Source organism: Bombus huntii, chromosome 6, assembly GCF_024542735.1.
Source record: "Bombus huntii isolate Logan2020A chromosome 6, iyBomHunt1.1, whole genome shotgun sequence".
Taxonomy (NCBI): domain Eukaryota; kingdom Metazoa; phylum Arthropoda; class Insecta; order Hymenoptera; family Apidae; genus Bombus; species Bombus huntii.
Genome location: NC_066243.1, coordinates 8433674 through 8449340, shown reverse-complemented (window position 1 = coordinate 8449340; position 15667 = coordinate 8433674). Strand labels below are relative to the sequence as shown.

The window sequence follows — 15667 nt, the reverse complement described above, 5'->3', positions numbered from 1 at the left end:
TGACTTACTTTTATCTCGGATTCCTTCACTTGCAACGTCGTATCCATTATAGCTCCACCAATTACAATCTATGACATAAACAAATTACCCGATGAAAATAAAATGACTAATATCTTATATATTTTTTAAGGTAAACGAATATTTTTGTTTTATTTACTGGATTTCTTTCTGATGTCAGAATGCACTTGGAAGCACTATCGTTGAAAGAGCTCTGAAAACTCTTTTTAGCCAAATTCACTGCAATTTCTGCTGCAACACTTGCATTGTTTTCTATGAGTGCCATATCTGTTGATTTTAAAAAGACAAAAATTAAGTGACAAATATTGATCTTGCTTATGCTTTCTTAATTTTTATATCAATGGACTTATTTATACTTACTAGCTCGAAGAGATTGACCATGTGTAACCTTATTTAATTCTTCTAGCAAAAATGGTGTGACATTCTTTCCACTTACATTTTTACTTTTTGCATTTTCTAAAGCATTACATATAGCCAATTCCATTTCTTTTGGATCTAATGCATATTCTGTAGGAATAGGGACAGCAAACAATAATCCTGTTTGAAGACCTAATTCCCTTTGTGCTTTAAGAATCTTTGTTGCTTCTTCTGAATTTGATACTCTATGTGGCACTTTTGTCTTTTGTAATGATTCAGTGCAGTAAAATGCAGGAAAATAGTTTGTTTCACCAATTTTTATAACTGGAACTCCTTGTGTTTCCTACAAATGGAGACAATTACAAATCTCTATTGTAATAATTATTATTTTTTATGCAAGAAAATATATTAACCAGATATTCTAATGTCTTCTCAATATCTAATATAGATTTAACACCAGAACAAACAACAGCTACAGGAGTACGCCCAAGCTCTAGTAAATCAGTACTAATATCAAAACTCTTTTCTGCACCACGATGAACACCACCAATGCCTCCTGTTGCCATTATAGGCAAATCTAATAAATTTGAAATTAACATTGTTGCACTAACAGTTGTTCCTCCATTTAGTTTTTGGGCAACAACTGTAGATATATCTCTACGTGAACACTTAATAGTTTTAGTAGAATCTGATTTAGCTAGTATTTGTAGTTGTTCATCATTCAAACCAACATGTATCTGTCCATTTAAAATTCCTATAGTTGCAGGTATAGCACCCTAAAATGATATAAAAGTATAATGTAAAAAAAGCAATATTTTTCTTTCTTTAGAATTCATAAACAATTACTTTTTTTCTAACAGTGTTTTCTACTTGAATGGCTGTTTTCAAATTATCAGGATAAGGCATTCCATGAGTAATGATTGTTGATTCTAAGGCCACAATTGGCAGCCCATTTTTTTTTGCCACTTCTATATCAGAACTACAAACAATCTTGCAATTGCTGCTGGCATTACGGTTATTTAGTGAATTAATCCTTTTCACTGCTTTAAACAATCTTTGACTATTCAACCACTGCATCTTTATGTTTTTAGGTAGATATGAGTAATATTAAAAGATTCAAGAAACATTCATACAACTTGCTGCTTATCATTTGACAATAGATTGAAATGGTAAGTTAACAATAATACGTTGAACATTGATAATATAGTAATATCTACAGATTATAAAAACAGTGTATGGATTCTTTACACATGTGATTAACCTATATAAACTTCTTTTCTCCCATATTAATAGGACAGCAAATAAATGTATTATAAAATAAATTCGATGTAAATTTCGATAACAAATCTTTTCGATCTATCGACTTTATATATTGGGAGCTTAATTCAACAAATTTTAAGTCGATAATTAATCATAAATATTTTATATCTAGAACAATATCATAATAATTTTTCACTGCTGTCATGTGTAATTATTTAAGATAATTTAGTCGAAGATAATTTTAGTAATTAGTAAAATATTAATTACATCCTAGTTTTATTAGAAAAATTAATTTACTCCTAATTTTTTATTGTTTATAATTTCTATTAGTTAAAAATATTCTTAACACGTTGAATGCCACGCCAGTTTTACAAGGTTTGGCCGTGGCTCCACAATGAATTTTTTTATTATACGATACATATAATGTTGAAATATTACCTACAAGAGATATGTTACGGTGTATAATCATCATTAATGAATTTATCTCACTGAGGTCACCGGTGACCCCCATGGCGCTGTAGTGCAATTTCGCTCGATCCACTTAATTTTTGCGATTATCAGTTATCTCATATTGTTTCTTCGCGTTGCTAAATAATTGTTCTATACTGTTACGTCTCGGGACCTACCATAAACCATAATCCATCCCTCGGTCATACTTATTCGGACCCGCAATAATCCTAAAGAACCATCACAAGATTTAGCATTTTTTACCTTACTGTCAAGCCCCTTAATTGCCATCAAACATCTTTTTTGTCGAAACGTTCCTTAGGGTTATTATTCATTAAGGTAAAACACGGAAAAAGCGGGGTTTTCCCATGTCCGACAGCCACTGGTGGGGGGCGCACATAATAGATCTATATTTCATGTATAAATAAAACTATTTTTATACATTCTATACTGCATTCACTTCGTCACACCATTGTAGTAACGGTGGTAATAATAAAAAATTTATAACTATTGACATTTCTTCCAATTATGTATTTTTACTAATCTTGGTGCGCCGGTCACCGGTGACCTCCGCGGGGCCACGGTCAAGTTGAGTGCCGGTCACCGGTGACCCCCATGACATTCAACGTGTTAAATATAAATATAGAATGTCGGACAAAATGGTAGGACACTTTACCTATTTGTGTATTTCATCTTGTTAAAAGAAGGAAATATTTCGCATATCCTATATGTTGAATATTTCCAGAATAACACATTAAATTTCATATTCATACGATAATACATATACAATACATACAATGAGGAAGTTAGGGGAAAAATAAGCATGGACTGATATTAATTGGATAGTTAATGTTAAGGTTGATAGTTCTATATTCAAACGTATATACGTAATATTCAGTTAATATTCTTTCTCTCTTTGCTCGATTAATATTCTCTCTTTTTGTTTGGTTAATATTCACAGGGTCATCCCCACTATTACCTGGAATTGACCCGCTCGGAGTTCGCCCGAAGCGATCGTCCGTGTTATCTAATTGGTAATCGATGGTGTCAAGTTACCAAGTCATTGTATGAAGAAAAATAGAATTTGTTTTTTTACCTTATTATTATGAAACTATTTTAATCAGATTGCTGAGGTTTTAACAATGAAAATGATACCGAACATTACATTCGAATGACTTTGGACTATTCGGATTAATCACGATTAAGAAAAAAAATGTAAAACGAATATTATAATTCATTAGCATTTTTCATTCAGTTTCTTGATAATGTAGAATAAATCACTTTTTCGAATGATGTCCGAAAAAATTGTGTTATTTGAGCAATTCTCGGAATGCACTTGCTCGGGTAATGTTTGTCACACGGACCTGACAAACATTAATCATTTAGCAAGCAAGAGACAAGTGAAGTCTACGAGACTACGCAGCTTTATCCAAATTCATAATTTAGTGGTGTTTTTAAAAAAAAAGAAGAAATAGCAATGAGTCGTGAAAAACGCTTAAACGGTGGAAAATTGAAGAAATGATTCGTTTATGATCAAACAATTATGCAATTACCTAAATTCACAAAATAATAAAGTGGAGTCGTAATGTGATATTACATAATCAATCACGATACAATCTCTTAGGAAACTCTGAAAGAGATTTTCATTTCGTAGTCGAATAACTACTGACAGAAATTGTAAGAATGGAAAGTAGGTCAAGTAAGTCTTATAATTTTTTCTAATCAAATACAGCCCAAATTTATATTTCTAACTTCTTTGTTGTATGTCATGAACTTAAGATTATATGTATATTTTCATCTTTTAATTACATGAAATATACAGATAGGTATGTAAGGTGGCCTATCATTTCGTCCCGCATTGTATAGTAACTCTCCTTTTTGAACTAAAATCTACAAATATCATTAAATATTTTACTAATACATATAATAAAACATCGAATATCATAGTGCTGAAAACCTCGATAGAAAAACATAAACATGTTGCAATTTCTCATAAAAATATAATATAATCGATTACAGATCAAAATTAACAAATAATTAAGGAAATATTAAATATTTCAAATACTTATTTTTTAAATAGTTCTTGAAAACTTCGAATTTTTTTATTGTTAATATGATTATATTTTTAATAGATATAGATATTAAAAAATTTAAGGTGTACAAATCTATATGTGCGGAGCACGTTTATTTGCTATGTTATTGCGATTTATTACGTCAAAATTTATTTATGAATTCAGAAAGAAAATGGCAATTCATTAACATATTAATATTGAATTAATTTTATAATTTACATTTGTCTTGACGTATATAAGTAGAAGAGTGTAACACGTACGTAGACCGTAGTGGTACACATTGTACATATATGGACATACAGTCAGTCTCGAAAACATTTAGACACTAGCCCAACTTCATATTCTACTTGATGTAAAAAGAAGTGAGTCTTTATGTCTCAGAAATATTCGGACAATTTATATATTGATGTTAAAAGATCTAAACTGATAATTTTTTATAAAAGTTTGATATATATATCCGGGACTCCTTTTGTTTAATAACATATTTTAAGCACTTTAATATGTTGAAGATTATGTTTTGTTAGTAATCGAGACTGTATTTTATTCCTCTATTATACGAATTTACCATTTTTCTTTATTTATTTATTGTTGTCTTTTACTAATTCTACGGTCCAGATCATTCTATATTTCTAGTCATACTTCTGTAAGAATAAATACAAGAATATTAGGCCATATCAAAAATTTAAGTTAAACAAAAAGCAACAATAAATACTAAAGAAAAATGATTAAATTCGTCTAATTTATACGTATAAAATAAAGTTCCCGAAAAGCATCTGTATATTTGGATTAATCTCAAGAATCACTGGACAGACATTGGTGCGATTTTCATTATTTTAAAGCGCATTTCTCGAATAAGGTTTAGGTGTGAAACATTAACCTATGACGAAAGGAAGCAGGAGTCGAAAATATAAACCAGAGATTACAGATATTCACAACGCAACAACGATCTTCTTCGCTACAATCGTATTTTGTTTAAAATCTGCCACGATATAGCGAGGAAATATGATCCCCCCTTCGAGCAATGTCTTTCTCTTTTCGATGTGCGGCATGTCTGATGTTTCACGACTTCATTGTATGACAATCTGTGTTATTTCGCGAACTGCAGAATAATTACCGAGCCAATAGAAATTCACAAAATCGTCAGCCATTTTATTAAAAAAGATTATATGTATAAGATTTCGGGCAAAGATAGGGTATATCAGAGGCTAATAAAGGATTAAAATACAGTATCGATTACTCACACAAGATGATTTTTAATAGATTAAATTATTTAAGATAATTATTGAATAAAAGTAATCGGATAAAATATTACACTTTTATAAAAAAAACTGCCATTTCAGTCCTTTTAACATCAATTTATAAGTGCCCAAATATTTTTGAGGCCGGCTATATATAGTTTTGCATTTTGTACTGGATTTTTTTTAACATTGGAGGGACAAAGTCATTCACATTAACATTTTTACAGTTTTAGAAATTATTCTTAATTACCAAGGTGAAGTTCGTAGAAGGTAAGAATATTGCGCCAATTTACACGTTTTACACAATGTATTATGCCTTTTCCCCAAAAGTAAATTTCTAGTTTTCAAAAACTAATTAAATATCATATATCAATCATGTGTCAATTTGTTTAAATTTTATCATTTATAAAATTTCAGAGAACAAATAAGAAAATATTAGGTCGTTTCAAATTCAAGCTATATAGGAAATTGCTACGTTCCTGCTCGGGTTAAATGCTGTATGTACATATGTAAATATGTATGTATGTATGAGTAGCGTACTACACTTACATACTATACTTGACTCTACCCGTAATCGCCAGTTCACGTTGTACATCCGACGAGTTATGAATTCGAAAGGCACGTAGAAGTATAATAATTATTTATTATTACTGTTATAAATAAGTAAAGTCACACTGAATTAAAAAATATAAATATGAAATCGAAGAAAACAAATAACGTCGGATTATTGTATTTAAAGACTTATAATTTGCTACAAGTATTTGGGTAAGTACTATTACTTTCCTCGCTTTCACCAAATTATAATGAAGTGATTATAAGAAAAAACATTTTATTGTTATTCAAGTTTCACTAATTAACATTTCTGTAATTTCTGCTATAATTTTCAACAATCTAATCTTAATTGAAAAGTATGTTTAATAACTTTGAGATGAAAATAGGTATTATAGAGAATATTGTTAAATATATTAAAATAATTATGTATATTTGCAGTTGGAGTTATATACTTTATAAATTTGTAGTGAATGATTTTTCTTCTACGACAGAAGCAAATTTGTGGCAGAATGTTAAATGGCCTGTTGTTATTTTTCAACATGCTGCTCTTTTAGAAGTAAGCAATAATATTCATCTTGGTTTTGTTAATAAAAGATTGCTTAATAAAGCATATCTTTATTATAGATAATCCATGCTGCAACTGGTTTAGTTAAATCAAACCCTGTACTTACAACTTTTCAAGTGTTTAGTCGTATTATAGTAGTGAGTGGTGTATTGTTGGCAACTCCAAATAATTATGCGGCGTCATCTCATGGTCTTCCATTAGCCATCTTAGCATGGTCAATAACGGAAATAATTCGATATTTGTTTTACTATATGAATCTCAATGAATTTGTTCCTTATTTTCTCACATGGCTAAGGTATGTAATTTAATCACTTCATAGATTTTTTATTTAATAAATAATATCTATTCATTAAATATTTTATTTATTAATAATACCTATTTTTCAGTATTCAAAATTGAAATGTTTTAATTATTACAGGTATACGTTATTTATTGTATTGTACCCAATAGGTGTAACTGGAGAATTATTATGCATATATTCAGCTGTAAATTATGCAAACTCTCATCCTGAATTCTGGAGTTACAAACTTCCTAACTCATGGAATTTCATATTTAGTTATTATTTCATTCTTATAACTATTATGCTATCATATATTCCTCGTAAGTTTCTGAAAAATGTATTATCATATCATATATTGATTATATAATAATTTCTTTTCTTTATATTACAGTTTTCCCACAATTATATTTGCATATGTTTGCTCAAAGACGTAAAATTATAGGAGGTGAAACATCCAAGAAAGCGAATTAATATAAAGGAAATTTTGATATATTTTATTAATATTTTATAATATTTATGATAAAAATAAATATTACAATATATAGCATGACTGTTCCTGATTTAGAATACCATCTGAAAATTATATACCTTGTGATGTATTATAATCCATTATAAGCAAATTATTACTTAGTTATAATAACATTAATAAGATTAAAACAGTTTTTAGGAATAAAGATTAAAATTATTTAATTATGAATCAACTATCATAAAATATTAGACATTTTTAATAACATTTAAAATTACTTGCTATAATTTTTATTATAAAATATCCAATTTCTAAATTCATGAGTAGAAAGATCATCTGTACTATCCCCTCTATCTATATATATACTATGCTATCATATTATTAAATAGGATTTACTAATTAGATAATAAATATCATGTATATTAGTTTTAAAAAATGAGGATTTTATATTATTTACATTATTTATAGGAATAACTACTCGAAATAATACTTATAATTTGCAAAAATATCATTCGATATACATATGTATTAAAAAAACAAAATACAAAATCATAAAGTATTGCCTGTATGAGTTTAATCGAACGCGCGTCATTTGATAACCTATTCTAATCATATGTTCACAAGTAAATATATGAATAACACTATTTCTTTAGTGTGACAACGATAATAATTTTACTTAACATTAGTTGAAGAAGTTACACGAATTTAGAAACATGTCCGGAAACATGTCCGAACACAATGATGACACGGAAAAAGGTAACGTTTCAAACTGTCATTTGTCTTACATAATGAAATTCAATTTTTCTTGTATATTAGTTTATAATCGTTATTTAATTGTTTAATAAAATTCACAAGATTAAATTTTCTACTTCACTACATATATTTTTTAAAAAGCAAAAACTTAAATAAATTTTCAATTGAAATCCTTAATTTCATAATTTAGAATATCGAAACATTATTAAATGACAAAATCAGTATCTTTTATTATAGTATTATAGTGCTTTCTGATTTTTTATCTATTTACGATAATCCAAATTATTTATCTAATAAACGCAGATAAGTGGAACATGATTACGATAGAGGTTAACTGTCATCCATAAGAGTTTGAAACCTTATTAATTAAATAATATGGTAAAATGAATTAAGTGAAATTATTGTTCTACACTGATTGTTATAATCTCAGAGTACCTAAATTTTCATATCATCGTAAAATTATAGGTAATTGTTAAATGACACGTGTCTTTATTGAGTTAAATTATAATTATAACATCACGATGTCTGATTGCAGTGTGTCAAAATGTTTCCGCAGATCATTTTTCCTTTAATTAGCCGTCAGCGGCAATTACTCGGCCAACAACTCTGGCGAAAATCTGTATTTATGTATTTTTATTGCAACGAGTACAATGAATTTATTTCTTTAAGTAACTTATCTAAATGTCTTTGTTTTCTACATTAAATTTATTGTTTTTTTATTATTTCAAAAGGTTAACAGTGCATGTTACATTTTTGAAAAATAAGAACTAGACAGTCGTGATATATAAATGTGACAAAATTTAAAGTATTTAATTTATTCTTATTTGTCAAATTGTTTTACTAACAAATATTACATTCATTTATAGCGTTAATTTGTATATTGCTATATATATTGTTCATTTATTTGTATCAGAGAAGAAATCAAATGAGGAGGCTACAAACAGTTCTTCAGAACAAGAAGAGGTAGAAGATTCTGATATGGAAAAGATTCGGAAATATTTGGCACAAAAGTTAAAACTTTTTGATTCATCAGATTATGATGAACAGTCACAGCAAAAAGTCCTCCGTGAACTTAATATAGATGGAGTGGTAGATTATATAAAAGAAACTGAAAACTGTAAAATTATTACTATGGCTGGAGCTGGTATCTCCACATGTATGTTTTAAGAAATATTCCTAATCTTGAATTAGTTGTATATCTATATATAATGTTGAATTATATATATTAGGTATATTGCACAAAAATGCTTCTTTTATTTTTTATGTTTTTTAGCTGCAGGAATTCCTGATTTTCGATCACCATCAAGTGGTCTTTATCACAATTTAGAGAAATATAATCTACCTCATCCTCAAGCTATTTTTGAGTTAGATTTCTTTATGGAAAATCCTGAACCATTCTTTATGCTTGCAAGAGAATTGTTACCTGAAGGTTTTAAACCTACACCATCCCATTATTTCATCCGTCTTTTATGGGAAAAAGGACTACTTTTGAGACACTACACCCAGAACATCGATACATTAGAAAGAATGGCTGGTTTACCTCCTGAAAAATTAGTAGAAGCTCATGGTACATTTCATACTGGTCGATGCCTTAAATGTAGAGCACCATACACTCTTCCATGGATGAAAGGTACAACTTTTTTCTTCTTATATATATTTTTTAATGTTATAGTAAGATCATAATTGTTACAATTAAATACATACTTTAAACCTCAGTACCTATTTTCAGAAAAAATTATGGAAGGTGTTATACCAAAATGTGAAGAATGTAACGAAGGTGTAGTAAAACCTGATATAGTGTTTTTCGGGGAAATGTTACCCGAACGTTTCCATTTCCTTATCGATCGGGATTTTGCACAAGCAGATCTTTTGATAATTATGGGATCAAGTTTGGTAGTGCAGCCTTTTGCATCTTTAGTAGATAGGTATATATTATTTACAAGTATCATATTGTTTCCTTCATTCTCCACATTCAATTAATTATAATTTCAATTTCTTTGAAGGGTGCGACCCAATTGTCCGCGCCTACTTATCAATAAAGAAAAAGTAGGTATGCAAGATCGCTTATCGCGACTTTTAGGACTGCGACATGGCTTGATCTTTGATACACGAAGTTCTCATGGCGGTCGTGATGTTGCCTGGTTAGGTGATTGCGATACTGGCTGTCAATTATTAGCTGAAAAGTTGGGCTGGGGCGTACGTTCCATTAAATTTAAATTATATTTTTAGTGTGCTTTAAACTCAGAAATATGTCTTATATAAATTTATTTTCTTTTTTAGGATGAATTAAAAGATCTTATAAAAAAAGAACATGAACGTTTAAGTGCAGAACATACCAATAAGGATTAAGCTCATCAATTGTCTTATTACAATGTAAATTTAGTTTTTTAGATTACTTGAGATCTAATTTTGCTGCTATTTCTTTGAGGACGAAGAAATTATATAGATGAATAATATTTTGCTTCAAAGGAATTGTAAAAACATTGTTTAGAATGTTAAACATTTATCACGACGATATTGAAGAGTCATTATTTTACTTGTATCTATGTCATCATTTCTTTCTATAGTATATTATATTAAATTAATGGTGAAAATTAGAATTTTTGAACAAGTAATTTTTCATACAATTAGCATTTGATAGTACATTCATGTCATGGATATATTTTATTAATAATAATGTTGATCCATTACAATAATGATCGCTCAATGACATGTAAATAATTTATTTCCTCATATAGTATATAATGATGTTATGCAAATAAATGTAACTTTTGGCAGTTGAATTATATGTATAAATAAAACAGAGTAAAACATACAATACAAAATTCATTTCATATTAAAGGGTTTCACGGTTACTTCCTGAGCTTCCTGCTGATGTAACTTTCCCGCACCTACAGCTGCTGCAGCCATGGGTTTACGACCGCTGTATTTTATCTGTAAGTCACAAAATTATTTTTACAAATATGTATCTCAAATATTACTTAAATTATTAACTTACTAGTCTGCCACATAAATTTTCGAATCGAGATTTGACAAAATTCCATGCTCCCATATTTTGCGGTTCTTCTTGACTCCATATGAAAGCTTAAGGAAATATTTATATTAATATTTTAAAATATATTTAAGCAATTTATTTTGTATAACTTACTCTTGGCGTATTTATATCTATCGATTTCTTGCAATAATTCTTGAACTGGAAAAGGGCATAAACTCTCGACTCTAATAATTGCTACATTCTTTTGATCTGTGCTTTCTCTAAAGTTATCAAGAGCATAATAGTGTTTACCGCTCACAAGGATCACTTTAGTCACTTTTGATTCTTCTACCTTTTCATCTCCTGTTAAATTATTATTTATTAAATTATTATTTTATTTCATTTGGAGTCAAATATAGCTAAAGGAGGGAGAAAGATGAAGACAAAGAGAGAAAGAAAGAGAGGGAGAGATCATTTTTTTTATTGTATTCAACATACCAATAACGGTCTTAAATCTAGTCTGTGGTTGCATATCTGTTATTGGCGAGGTTGCTGCGATATGGCGCAGCAATATTTTCGGAGCCATTATTATTAAAGGTTTTCGAAAATTTCTTACCATCTAACAGAAATAAAGACAATTTATTACATTAAAAATATAATTAAGGATCTATTAGAATAAGGATCTTACTTGTCTCCTTAATAGATGAAAGTATTGAGCCGGTGTCGTAGGATTTGTCACACATATGTTAACATTATCACCATCAGGTTTATCTTCGTTACTGTCCGTAAGTTGTAAAAACCTTTCAAGTCTGGAGGAACTGTGTTCAGGACCAGCGCCGTCGTAACCATGTGGTAAAAGTATCGTTAATCCGCTACTTAGCATCCATTTTGCCTCACCACTGGTTACAAAAGTATCGATTATGATCTGTGCTCCATTAAAAAAATCTCCAAATTGTGCCTCCCATATCGTTAAGGTAGTTGGCATAGCTATACTCATGCCATACTCGTATCCTAAGACTGCTTCTTCAGACAGAATACTATTAGCTAACTCTAATTTTCCTGTTTGTCCCTCGACCATTGAATTTAGTGGAATATGTATATCTAAAATCATAATTGATGATAAGACTTTTATTAATTTATGATTAGAATCATTTTATAAATACCTCCAGTGGATTGATCAACAAGCATGGCATGTCTATGGGAAAAGGTACCACGACCAATGTCTTGCCCGCTTATTCTTACATTATACCCTTGATACAATAAAGTTCCAATTGCTAAAGCTTCGGCAGTAGCCCAATCCAAATGTTCACCACTCGCTATTTTTTTTAATCGAGATTGAACATGGTTTTTCAATAATTTGGGATGAATTATCTGTTGCATGATAAAATAGTACGTTCAATTAGCTGAACAATTAGGGAATCAATTAGGGAAAATGAGCAGCATTTATTGTATAACCTATGTTCTCACCGAGTCATCGTCAATGTGAACGCTCTTTTCGGCAATGAACCTCAATAGGCTTAAATCAACTCCCGTGTCCCACTGTGTCACGCTCGCATCAGCCTGCTGTATTTCGCTCCACAAGCCTGCAAAATAGGTAGGTTGTGGGACATAATTATCCGCTTCATTCAAACCTTGATTCAATTTGGCCTTGTGATCTTCGATGATATTTTTGGCTTTTTCCATTGGAAGAACATTGTTCTTTACTAGTTTGTCTAAATATCGATCTGGTACTGATCTAATTGAAAATAAAGTAAAGTTAATTAGATTCGACACATCCTATTATTATAATTGAGAATTACTTACGGGCGGCTATGTATAATTTTATAAATAACAGGATTTGTAAAAGCCGGGTCGTCTAGTTCATTATGACCCCATCTTCTGAAGCAATTCAGATCCAGGAAAACGTCCTTCCTAAATTTTCGTTGATACTTGAACGCTATTCTAGCAGCTCGGATAACCATCTACGATATTTGAAAATTAAAAAAACTACTAACTAAAAACATACATATGTATATATATAGGAAGAAATTAAAATTCTATCTTGTATACTTCAGGATCATCTCCGTTTACATGGATCACCGGAGCGGAGATCATTTTGGCTAAATCCGTGCAGTATCTCGACGATCTACCTCTGGAAGCTGGAGTTGTGAAACCTAATTGATTATTGATCATCAAGTGAACTGTTCCACCTATTTCAAAGTGAGGAACTGCGGATAATGCTAAACATTCTTGGTCAACTCCTTGAGCAGCGTAAGCTGCATCCCCGTGAACCTAGGATAAAAATTGAAATAAGTTCAATACATCGATTTGTTTCCAATTCTACTTTAAATTTTGTCTGATTAATTATCAAACGTCTTACTTGAATATTTAACACTTTATCGCTCCATTGAGCGTTCGCATCTTCACTATATGCTCCGTCTTTATTTGCTTGCATCATTCCTCGAGTTTTTCCCATGGAAACAGGATTTACAGCTTCCAAATGTGAAGGATTTCGTAACACCGTAACATGGAGGCTTTTCCGATTAATATCGAGGTTTGTGGAAGATACAAAATGACTGATCACGTCACCAGTTGCGTTCACGTTATCCGGAAATTCAGAGTATCCTCGTAGCTGTCGAAATAATTTTTCCGGTGGAAAATTCAACATTCCCGTGAGAAAATTTAGTCGACCTCGATGGGCCATGCCAATTACAATATATTTTAAATCATCTGCAATTTCATTTAATTGAATATACATAAATTTAATCTTGAATCGATAAAGTATAGATAAAGAGATGATCCATGTAGTCTTTTTCTAACGATACATTTTTATTTACCATTGGCACATAGTTTAAAAAATTCATAGTAGAAGGCCATCATGCTCTCAGCGCCCTCGCCACTGTACCTCTTAAAGTTCACGAATTTGATGGCCAAAAATTGATCGAAAGTTTGACTCTTCAACATTTCCGTTGCGATGCCGATTCGCGTTTCGTCCGTCACGGGTTCCCTTGAACTTTTTTCTACGGTCTCTGCAAACCATTCTCTTTCCTCCTCAGTCTGTGTAGACAGTAATAGAAATCAGGTACTTATACAGATCTTCTACAAAGAAATAAACTAAATAAATAAATATTCGACTTATTCTAATAGAAGAAAATAATAATGAAAGAAATAAACTAAATAAATAAATATTCCACTTATTCTAATAGAAGATTGCTTTAAATTTATTCATGATCAATTACATATTACCTCCAAGTAGCTAAATTCTACTCCTATATGGCCAGTGTATGTCTCGTTTAAAAATTTTAAAGCCTCTTCTACTGTTCCTTCATCTTTCCCCATTGATAACATCCCTCTGAATGGAACTTTATCATCCAAACTTAAACCGAATCTCTCTAGTTTCAACTCTGCCAATGGCACTGGTTTTTTTGACGCAACAGGATTTATCTCAGCCTGTTTATGACCATATTCTCTATAGGCGCTAATCAGTCTATAGAAGTTGCTGTTTTTCGATCGTATTTCCAGGTATTCGTTTGGTACTAGAAATACGAGGAAGAATAGAAAGAAAAATAATGATAAAAACCAGTAGTTAATATTTATTTTTATCGTATATGGATGTTAAATCATTTTTACGTTATCGCGAAACGTTATCGGTTACTCTCTTGCGTAATAATAAAAATATTCCGAGTTGCGTTTATTATCTTTATCCTAGATTAGTACACTAAGCTTTTCCATATTAATTATAAGTAACTTTAAGATCACTTTAAGTAATATGAACATTACAATAAATATTTTGATATTGGAAGGAATATATTAAACGCATAATAACTTCATAAAAATATATCAACATGTTTATATGAATTTAAATGAATCATATTCAAAAAGGTTAGATTTCATATTCTTTTATTATTTAAAAATGGAATTCAGATATGTCAAGTGCTGATTATATTCGTGCTATTTTTTTAAAACTGGACACCAGGAATTTGAACTTCAAATTTATTGCGCATGCGCGATGCGCACATAGGTAAGAGATTTTCACGCGATTGTTGGGCAGTTGCTTGGGAGAAAGCGGGGAATGTAAGTGTTGTGCGTGCGTTCAAAGTTTCAGTTTGGTATTTTGTGGTTAAAGCGCAGTGATTAGTGTGATTTCACGTTTTACTCTTATGCTGAAGACATGGATAACGAAATCTGAGGATATGTGTAAGGTAAGAATGATTTATTTCATAAAAATATGCATTTTCTTTCTCAATTTGAAGATGCAACGATGAAACATATTAAAGCTCACTAGCGACACAACGCGGGAATTTTAATAGTTAGTTTTCGAATTCGAATTATGAGCTTGTTTGTTAAAACCTGTCGCAAATATCAATATAGTATCGAATTCCAACTTTTTGTCAAAATGCTGGCTAAAATTTGTATTATTTTTTTATTTTTTACTTATTGTTCCAAATAAATGGAAAAATAATATTCGAAATACCTTCAAAGTGTCTTTGTGGCCTTGGTCTGTACCCATAGACGCCATTTTCACTGTGATAGAGTCGCGTATAGATTTTTAATCGGTAATTTATAGATCTCACAGCCGGATGCTTGTCTGCCCATTGAAAACGTGGGTGTTTGGTTCTACAGAATGTTCGAAGAGATGCGTGCATTCTTGTTTTCGTTATGAAATCTACAGCTTAACTGGCAGTTCTCCCTATCGCAGTGCCCAA

The 15667-nt window shown here is 30.4% G+C and overlaps 5 protein-coding genes across 15 annotated transcripts in view; 3 read left to right on the top strand and 2 right to left on the bottom strand.

Annotated features, from left to right (window-relative positions):
- Positions 1-2674, bottom strand: part of LOC126867038 (uncharacterized) — a 35069-nt gene extending 32395 nt beyond the window's left edge. Inside the window, exons 1-5 of one of the 3 annotated variants that reach the window (XM_050621138.1) lie at positions 2078-2674; positions 789-1151; positions 379-718; positions 158-285; positions 9-68 (exon numbers count right to left, since the gene is read on the bottom strand). In XM_050621138.1, coding sequence (XP_050477095.1) covers positions 9-68; positions 158-285; positions 379-718; positions 789-1151; positions 2078-2146 — 960 coding nt within the window. In that variant the 5' untranslated portion in view covers positions 2147-2674. Of the gene's footprint in view, positions 1-8; positions 69-157; positions 286-378; positions 719-788; positions 1152-1221 lie in introns of all 3 variants that reach the window. The other 2 variants (XM_050621139.1, XM_050621137.1) reach the window with 2 other exon arrangements.
- Positions 2675-3489: 815 nt separating this feature from the next.
- Positions 3490-7339, top strand: LOC126867071 (very-long-chain (3R)-3-hydroxyacyl-CoA dehydratase hpo-8). Of its 3 annotated transcripts, XM_050621211.1 has the most exons (7): positions 4131-4516; positions 5620-5662; positions 5849-6157; positions 6383-6500; positions 6569-6804; positions 6928-7109; positions 7181-7339. In XM_050621211.1, exons 3-7 carry the CDS (start codon positions 6087-6089, stop codon positions 7258-7260), a joined length of 687 nt encoding a protein of 228 aa, XP_050477168.1. In that variant the 5' UTR covers positions 4131-4516; positions 5620-5662; positions 5849-6086; the 3' UTR covers positions 7261-7339. The 3 variants fall into 3 exon arrangements, with proteins under 3 accessions (XP_050477169.1, XP_050477168.1, XP_050477167.1); XM_050621212.1 differs by lacking the exons at positions 4131-4516; positions 5849-6157 and adding an exon at positions 3490-3781; XM_050621210.1 differs by having other exon boundaries at positions 4131-5662.
- A 433-nt stretch (positions 7340-7772) lies between these two features.
- Positions 7773-10849, top strand: LOC126867055 (NAD-dependent protein deacetylase Sirt2). 5 transcript variants are annotated; one of them, XM_050621178.1, is made up of 8 exons: positions 7775-8011; positions 8312-8473; positions 8544-8676; positions 8922-9164; positions 9282-9638; positions 9738-9933; positions 10012-10204; positions 10289-10849. In XM_050621178.1, exons 3-8 carry the CDS (start codon positions 8553-8555, stop codon positions 10355-10357), a joined length of 1182 nt encoding a protein of 393 aa, XP_050477135.1. In that variant the 5' UTR covers positions 7775-8011; positions 8312-8473; positions 8544-8552; the 3' UTR covers positions 10358-10849. The 5 variants fall into 5 exon arrangements, with proteins under 5 accessions (XP_050477134.1, XP_050477135.1, XP_050477137.1 ...); XM_050621177.1 differs by lacking the exon at positions 8312-8473 and having other exon boundaries at positions 7773-8011; XM_050621180.1 differs by lacking the exon at positions 8544-8676 and having other exon boundaries at positions 7781-8011.
- On the bottom strand, positions 10716-15658 carry LOC126867031 (2-oxoadipate dehydrogenase complex component E1). 3 transcript variants are annotated; one of them, XM_050621125.1, is made up of 13 exons: positions 15436-15658; positions 14208-14497; positions 13799-14018; positions 13342-13691; positions 13032-13253; positions 12786-12943; positions 12450-12717; positions 12146-12353; positions 11671-12083; positions 11481-11601; positions 11157-11345; positions 11007-11092; positions 10716-10942 (listed from the first exon to the last, which is right to left on the bottom strand). In XM_050621125.1, exons 1-13 carry the CDS (start codon positions 15605-15607, stop codon positions 10835-10837), a joined length of 2805 nt encoding a protein of 934 aa, XP_050477082.1. In that variant the 5' UTR covers positions 15608-15658; the 3' UTR covers positions 10716-10834. The 3 variants fall into 3 exon arrangements, with proteins under 3 accessions (XP_050477082.1, XP_050477083.1, XP_050477084.1); XM_050621126.1 differs by lacking the exon at positions 15436-15658 and having other exon boundaries at positions 13799-14060; positions 14208-14349; XM_050621127.1 differs by lacking the exon at positions 15436-15658 and having other exon boundaries at positions 13799-14057; positions 14208-14324.
- LOC126867058 (cell growth regulator with RING finger domain protein 1-like) overlaps positions 15005-15667 on the top strand; it is a 43188-nt gene continuing 42525 nt past the window's right edge. The window contains exon 1 of the mRNA XM_050621188.1: positions 15005-15163. The gene's annotated coding sequence lies outside the window, so the exon portion shown is untranslated. The remainder of the gene's footprint in view (positions 15164-15667) is intronic.